Here is an 8,783-nt window from a genome sequence, read left to right as displayed (position 1 = left end):
AATAAATTTAAAAAAACAACCTGTTGTGCCATTTTCTCGATTTATAAAGCTAAAATATGATCAAAATCTGGTGTAATCTGCAAAATAAAAAGGCACAGCTTTTTTTCCTACCATATTTATTTTTTTTAAATTAGCAAACAGATAATTCATGTCTTGTGAAGACCACAATGTGTAAAGAACAGCACACAACTTTGTAGCATGTTTCATTGTATTTCTAAAAACCCAAAGTCATGAGCATACCAATTCAAAACAACTCCCACTTTTTCTGCTTTTTTAACGTCAAGATGGCCCACAGATACAGAATCAATAAGATATGAAGTAATAATGTGCATTTTAACTGCACGATTACATTTTGGATAGACTCATTAGCACAAAATAATTGAAGTCATAATGCTTTTACGCCAGAGCGATCATTTTCACATTATGGGCCATTACAGATCAGTTGGGAGGAGCTTCTGTCAATGAACACTTCCTGTTTCTTTCTTTGCCAACGCAGCCAATTATTTCCTCTACCTATGATTTTTCCACCTTCCTCAGCTCATGTAAGAATTGTTTAATCCCCTCATTTGTTTTACTCTGATTGCATTTATATCAGGAAAAAAGAACATTGGACTGTAAAGTTTCACAAAGGAAATGTAAGCAGTGTTAATTCTGTTGACAAGTTTCCATCATGTTTTTTTGGAAGGTTTCCAATCAAAACAACTTTGTTACAGGGAAGACAGGACAAGCTTTAATACTATCCCATATCAAGTTGTTAAATGGTAAATGAAACTATATCTATAGTCCTGATGACTATATTTTGACTAAAACTAAGTTGCATTTTAGTCAAAAGACTACAACTAAAAGTAAATCAAACTGTGCTGTCAGAATTAGCACTGAAAGTAAGGGATATGATGCATGGGCCAGTGACAAAAAGTAAATAATTAAATGACAGTAACAGATTTCTTTTTGTCCCACAATTGGTTAAAGAGTGAGATGAAGAATTGCTCTGTTACTGATGTTTAGAATAGATTATTGTGAAAGCATGACTGAGATGAAATGTGTATCATTATATTTTTCTATTATACAAAGCCCACATTAGTACTGAAGCCACCCATGTTGTTAAAAAGAAAGTTGGAAACTAAATGTGCAAAAAGGAACAACAGTGAGGATAGAAAAGAGAGGAGCGAGACAAAAAAAAAATGGAAATAAAGAGGATAAAAACACAGAAGACTGTCCGTCTACTCCAAAAGCCCGACAGAAAATACAAATACGAGGTTGGAAGCCTGTCTGTCTGTCACTCTGTGTTAGACTCAGCATAATTACTGTGAAACAACAGACAGCTGTGACTTATTGCATTGGAAGAGGGGGGAGAGTTTTAGACTCATCCTGCTAGTCGTACACATCTATTTATAGTAGTCATGTATAGATCCCCAGCTCAACCTTGAAAGAAGAGGTTCATTCAATGTCAAATAAAACAACTTGATTTTGTCATTTTATTGGTGCAATGTGGGTATACAGAAAATGTGCTGGTGTTTCTGAGCAAAACATTTCTTTTAGAAGAAAAAAAGTGAAATTGCCCTTGTAGACGCAGCTGGTTCAGGTACATTTTCACTGGAAACGACTTTATTTCATTTTAAAAATAGGCTTCAGTGCTATGACATGCATCTCTCCCTCTTAACTCACACATCCAAAAAGGACAGCGCTCCAGTTGCAACATTAGATGATCACATTTTGGTAGCTAGTACCAAATACAGTGGTGTAGCACTTTGCCAATAAATGTACAGTAAAATCCCTGGACAACATAAGAGTCCTTTACTAAAGGCACAAAAACAAGTGTGAACAGTACTAACAAGGTACAACGACAGAGTTAAACAAGGCAAAATATCACCAAATTATTTTTGTAAAATATCAAAGGTTACTTTTTAAAAGCTGTTAATCTAGTGACATTGTAACGTGTTATTTAACATTTGTGCAAAACAGGCCGACTACATGAGCGCCCCCCCCCCCCCCCCCCACAATTTGTTTTATACAAAAGAACAACAACAACAAATAAAACAAACAAACAAAAAAAAAAAAACAACACCAACATTTATCTGCGGGTTGGTTCATAACGTAGTTCTCATTTGTTGGACAGCTTGGTTGGGCCTCACTAACAGTTAGAAATGTGTCTCCTTCTCTGAGATGGTGGATATTTTGCCATCAGCCTTAGATTTAGCATCATTAGCGGCGTAGGGACTCAGGCCAGCGTGTTTTCCTCTCATTTTTAGGTCTGCACTGGGAGTGGTCAACTTCTTAATTCTCTGCAACGAGCCAAACAAAGGGGGAAAACATGACATTTAATCTTCTATGAAACAGTATTACAACTTTGTATTGTAAAAAAAATCCACAAATATAAACACAAAAAGTGGGACGGTATACAAGAGCTACGAATCTGGGTTAAGTTCATAACTGAATATAAACACATGACATTAGGGGATGTGAAAATAATAACTAAAATAAGCACACATGTGGGTTTACCTATAAATATATGGTTTCCAAAACAATCATGACAAAGAATAATTGTGCTTTGAACGTGTTTCCATTGAAGGATGTTTTGTGCAGGAGCCTTGTAACCTTTGAAATCTCATCCAGCACGACTTCGCTGCAGGAAGACGGACGCTCAGAACCTTCTTATAAAACGACGCATTTCTTTATTGTTTCATGTCTAATGTGGTGTAGTAATAATTCTCAAGTATAACGCTAAGAAATGTCCCGGTCTCCTCTTCTGTTTACACGTACTGCACCATGTTTTCTCGGCGAGAAGTGGTCATGTGATCATGTATGTCAGGCTCTGTGGCGTGTATTTGCGGAAAGTGTTTCCATAGCACTTTTGTGACACATTTTGTGAATTCCACCTCATGAAAGCATAAAAACTTTTTAGCGATATTTGAGTGTTTCTATTTCCAGTATTTAAATTTTGCGCATATCCAAGGGTAATGGAACAACAGCTATTGTCCTGTGAAAGTATATATACTGTGTGTGTGTATATACACACACACACACACACACACACACACACACACACACACACACACACACACACACACACACACACACACACACACACACACACACACACACACACACACACACACACACACACACACACACACACACACACACACACACACACACACACACACACACACACACACACACACACACACACACACAGCATATATAGTGCATATAAATGGGATTCCAACTTTTGTGAAAAACTCTACAGTATTGAGTAGTCGTGGCGTGAACGTTAATACTTCAGTGCACTGTATATTTTCTCCAGTCATATACTAAAGCCTCACTAATATTGCTCCAAGTTTCGTCACAACTCAGATTTGCCACTGCTTTTCTCCGGAGTGTCTTACATTAAAACTCCACCAAACCTATTATTTTTATCCTCCCTGGAGTCATGATGGGAAATCATTCAACTGTGTCATGATGATAATCTGAGAGAGTCAGATGGAAGAGATTCAGTCGCACTATTGCTCCCGTTTATTTTCCTAATACAAAGCCAGCAGAAGCTCACTTTAATCTACCCCAAATACCTTGCTAAAGGATTGTTTTAAAAAAAATATCAGCTCAACTTATTGTGCATGATGTGGCAGCCACACATATATAATTGATAGTTATGCGTATCTTCAGACAGTGTTTACAGAAGAGGAGAAAATGTTGATTTGTTTTTAATCTTTCTTGAACAAATAAAGGTCGTCACATCTCCAGTTATTGACTTGCCTTGTAAGAGTGCTGTTTAGTGTCACAACAAATATGTCATGGGCTTGGTTGCCAAATAGACACCAAGTTCTCCCACAATCAGCCATCCAAATGTAATGTAATCAAGTTTAGCCAAAAATGTAGCACCAGTTCCAGATCAGACACCATTCCCACTATTTAAATTACATTTTAATTAGTATAACGCTTTAAAAGACCTTGTAATGTTTTACCTCAGAAAATGTGCCAGGAGTCTTCCAAATCATCCAGATAATGCCCACAGGGATGCACACCATCGAGGACATGGCCATGAACCATCCAATACCATAGCCCCAGTCAGGGTACGTATACACGTTGTTGTACTTCAGTGGCTTGTATTTGATTAAGAAAAACAGGAAAATTGCCTGCAGCAAAACACAGTTTACTTAAGGGGAGAGAGAAAACAACAAAAAACAACATTGTCTTTGCATTTAGCCTAAATATTTAGTCCTTTTACTGTTCTACTATATTCTCTCTACAACTCATCTAGTAGAACATTTCCAATAAGGCGATTGTTATACAGTTTTTCTCCATAAATGGCATGATCATATTCAACAGAAAACCAATAAATAGAAATAATATCAACCTTTTCTCTTTGTTTTATTGCATTTAGTAAAACTATATTCTGAAAATTTTATCTTTAACATTTTTTGAAAATTTTCAAGAAAAATAAGTTTGCACATTATGATTTGCAGATCAAAGTGGATCTTTAAAAGCACAACATTTCTATTCACCGAAACACAGCAATGTAACATTTTACGTCACTCGTCAAGATCTAAAAATGTATTTCACATATTAAAACATCTGTAAGGTGCTTTGACAAAAGGACTACATTTTATCACAAGTAACTGAGCAAAAGATTTCTCCCTCATCAGCTGTTTCATGATAAAGTGTATGAAGTTCAATGGGTATCAAAAGTCAGTGAACCAGTCACAGGGTCATGAGCACTTAAGGCTCATTGATGCAGGCGGTGAGTTACGGCTGGCCTGTGCAGTTCGGTTCAGCAGATAAACTAGTTCAAAGTCATAGCGCAAATTTTTAAAAAGCTTCATCTGGTTTAAAAGAATGTTTTTAAAATAAAGCTCACAAACTAAAGGAGCCCATAGCGCAAGATAATCAATTCAACCACACAATGTTCTAATATGTTAAAAAAAATGTTTTGGGCCAGCATAAATCTTGTGTATCTGTTGATTCTGTCCGCGGTGGCCATTGTTTTTGTGTCAATTTAACACTCACAGCACAGATGCCAGGGGTCAGGAACATCCAGCACCATTTGATGAAAAAGATTGGTTTGTAGCCAATCATATCCTCAATATTAAGGAGGAATCTGTCACTTCCTGAAATGGAAACACAGATTATGACATGCATTATATGCCCACTGAGTTTATACTCACGTGCATGAAATATATTCCAAAACTTTAAGGGCAAAAAGTGTCTTTTTACAATTCTGTTTCTTTATTTTAGTTTACATACAATAGAAGGAAAAATAAGTATACCAGAATATTGTTTCTTAATAGTTAATGTCTGTGCATTACATAGCAATATTTATGATACTTAAATAAAGTGCTAAATATTTTTTGGTGTAAATGATAAACACTTTCTACCATTTACTTTTACAAGTAACAGACTAGTAATGGTGTTGTCATTACACAGTAAAAGATGTGTGTTTGACACTTTCCTCCACCAGAGGGCAGAGAAGAAATATTAAAGCGGCATTGCTATTGTTATTGGTGTAAATGTGCACTTTTTGTCTCCAGTGAGTATAAAGACTGAAGCTAAAGACAGAAACAGACATCAAAGCTTTTATATGGCAAACCTTACCGTACACCCAGCCAATACATATGGACTCAAATATGGCCACAAACAGCAGACACATCCCACTGGCAGCATACGCATCAAACAGCTGGAAGACATACATTCCACCCTGATAGGAACAGAAATATATATGTTTATACATGAATTACAGGTATATCCATGTTTACTATTTTTAAATATATACATAAAGTGTAGCATGCCCCCTGACTCAATATTTTGTAGAACCACTTTTCGCTACAATCCCAGCTGCAAGTCTTTTGGTCTATGTATCCACCAGCTTAGCATGTATTCTAGATACAGATATTTTTGCCTCAGGGTAAAATCTTTTGGTTTCATTCATTTTCCCATCAACTTTGAAAAGCCTCCCTGTCCCTGCTGAAGAAAAGCATCCCCACAGTATGATGCCGCCACCACCATACTTCCATGAGGGATGGTGTGTTTGAGGTAGGGGTGGGACGATATCTCGCATGACAATTCCAGTAATATTAAAAAGCCATGAGATATTGCAGGACATGCTAACTTGCTTTAGCCTCCATTGTTGTCTTTTTCGAGTAGACTGTACGCAGCAGAGGCATGTTACTGCCCCCCGCAGGTCAGCAGAGGAAGTGTGCCAACCATAAACAGACTATCGTGTGAAGAGACTGTGGATTTTCTTATTTTTTCCTTTCAAAATATTGTATCCAATTGTGAACTCGGTGTATCAGCGAACACCTAACTCAAGGTGTTGTGTAGTGTTAGTTCTCCGCCATACATAACATTAGGCATTTAGTCCAAAAACTTAAATTTTGGTCTAATCTGACCAGAGCAGACCAAACCCGAGACAGTTTGCTTTGCCCCGAGATGGCTTGTATCAAACTGCAAATTAAACTTCTTAAGTCTTGTTTCAATTAATTTGTGTTTCATAACCTCAAGAGCACTAATATGCTCACAATATATCTACATTTTTTTTGTTTTGTTTTTTTAATTCAATTCTTCCAACTAACTTTGATGGATTCAAACAATGTTGGATTTGTAAAAAGTTTCCTTAAATAAATGGCATATGATTAAAAAAGCATGGCAAGTGAAAATGCTTTGCCAGTCATTGGTCAAAGCTTCATTAAAAGTCGCCATAATTATGCTGCAGGTTGTCTGATTTCTTTGTAATTAGCTTGAAGGTTGAAGACGTCTTGGTTTTTCTGAGTTTATTGTTTTGTGGTTAAATATCTTTTTCAGTTCTCAAAATCTCTTTCCCTACTCTCTCGTCACCAAAGACAATCTTCCACTAAAAGGGTCGTCATGAATAAAATCTCACATGAATCCAAAAGCAGAGTTACATCAGAGCTAAATATTTCAGTTTCCTTTGCCAAGGAATAAATCAAGCTCGTGTACAGGACCTTTTTTTTTTTTCTTCAATATACCTAAGGCTTATTTGCTCAAATACAACAGCGTGTTGTCATTCTTTCAAAATGGCAGCCATTAGAAAACAGTAAGTTGAACCCAGATCACATTATAGGGAAAAAGTGCAAGAAAAATTTTATTTTTATTTTATTTATTCAGTTTATTTCCGACATGGTTACATTCACTTTTTTTTTAACTTATTTTTTATTTTTTTTGTACCTGCCGAAAAAGGAGACGAGAGAAGCAGTTTGCTTATCTGGGTCCCGTCCCCTGTTTTACCATCGCAAATTTACATGGGTTTACATGTCTCTCTGGTCAAACATTCTTGAGTTGTTCTGAACAGTCCTTTTTTGTGTATTCTCATCTGAAGTCAGTGTTGTCTTGTTTTTATTCCTCCTCCTCTCTATCGTTGTTCGTGTTGGCCTTGTTCCCTGCCAGACGTTGTTAGCATTCCTCCAGTTCAAGAATAGTTCCTCTTTCGAAGGTGTTTGGAAGGTTTTTCCCTTTTCATCCATAGTGTCACCACTCGGGAATGTCTCTTTTGGACACACAAGTTTGCAGCTTGTTTTGTCTCTACATCAAGGTTAATCCAGCTGTTGTTAGTTCTATTGGAAGTGTTGTATTTTCCACTGTTAGATTTAACTTGTATAAACACATTATTATATCTTAGTTCATAAGCAAGGTAGTAATTTCATTGTATTATATCTTAGTTCATAAGCAAGGTAGTAATTTCATTGTACAGGAAAACGTGTTTCTAACTGCACATATGACAATAAACACTTTGAATTTAAATTTAATGTAATCCTTAATCACCCCACCACCTAGCAATTGAAATGAATAAATGACAGACCTTTTTAACTCTTGGTTTCCATATTTAATTCAGTCTCTGTAAAATAATCACAGTCTGAGTTTTGTTTCCAGTGTTTATATAGATCTGGGTCCATATCCATGATTACCATCAGTAATGTTGTTGTTTAGGTGGATCCTTCGTATTTTCCCAAGTTTTCCATCGTTTTGATGAGGATTGGTTTTCCGTTCTCTTCTCCCAGTGGTGTGATGTAAATCCTGCAGTTTCTTGTCCACGTCCTCACAATTTTTCCTCCTTTTTTTATTTGGCGTGCCTTCCATGCAACGCTTGCATTTTGTTTCGTCAGGTTTTCATTGATGTACACCTTCATTCCCTTCAGTTTATTTCCTTGCTTCAGTAGTTCTCCTTTGAATTTCATATTCGTGAAGGTTATTTTTACAGCTCTGTTATCATTTTTCTTTGGCAGGAGTTGCCAGGAGTTGATGTTGTCAGGGTTCAGGACAATGTCCTTCGACTCCAGGTAGTCAATGACCTGTTGTTCAATCGATTTTGTTTCTTCGTCACTTGCGTAACTCCTGGGTTTTATCTTTAGGCCTGTGATGATGACATCTTTCTCTCTTTCCTTTTGTTCCAGCTGTTCAACCCTGGCGTTCAACAATTTTATCTCTTCAGCATTTCTTTCATTCTTTTCTTTCAGTACCTTTGCTTCGCTTTGTAGGTTTTCCAGTGAGTTTTCCAGCGTCTTTTCCAACGACTTTATCTCGGCAGATAGGTTTCGTAGACCCTCGCGTATTTCCTTGACCTCTTCCAAACCCGAATTGGGTTCTGAAGGGCCTCCCTGCGGTTTTTTCACCATTGTCCTTCAGTCTTGTGCCCAATTTTTCAGGCTGTTCAGCTGTAGCCAGCTGTAGCCAAGGTCGTGTTATCGGAGCAAATGAAAACACGCCTGCTCTCTCCAAAGACCAGAGACAACTCAAAATGTAACAATTGTTTGTACAGAATGTTTTAGTTTCAT

The 8,783-nt window shown here is 36.9% G+C and overlaps 1 protein-coding gene across 1 annotated transcript in view; it reads right to left on the bottom strand.

Annotated features, from left to right (window-relative positions):
• Positions 1-2,058: 2,058 nt before the first annotated feature.
• slc6a11b (solute carrier family 6 member 11b) overlaps positions 2,059-8,783 on the bottom strand; it is a 29,113-nt gene continuing 22,388 nt past the window's right edge. The window contains exons 12-15 of the mRNA XM_028447252.1: positions 5,590-5,692; positions 5,005-5,105; positions 3,963-4,133; positions 2,059-2,282 (exon numbers count right to left, since the gene is read on the bottom strand). Of these exons, the coding sequence (XP_028303053.1) occupies positions 2,139-2,282; positions 3,963-4,133; positions 5,005-5,105; positions 5,590-5,692 (519 nt within the window). The 3' untranslated portion in view covers positions 2,059-2,138. The remainder of the gene's footprint in view (positions 2,283-3,962; positions 4,134-5,004; positions 5,106-5,589; positions 5,693-8,783) is intronic.

The sequence above is a fragment of the Gouania willdenowi genome, chromosome 5 (genome assembly GCF_900634775.1).
Source record: "Gouania willdenowi chromosome 5, fGouWil2.1, whole genome shotgun sequence".
NCBI classification, from domain to species: domain Eukaryota; kingdom Metazoa; phylum Chordata; class Actinopteri; order Blenniiformes; family Gobiesocidae; genus Gouania; species Gouania willdenowi.
The sequence above is the reverse complement of the archived record's forward strand: the minus strand, read 5'-3'. Positions and strand labels throughout refer to the sequence as shown.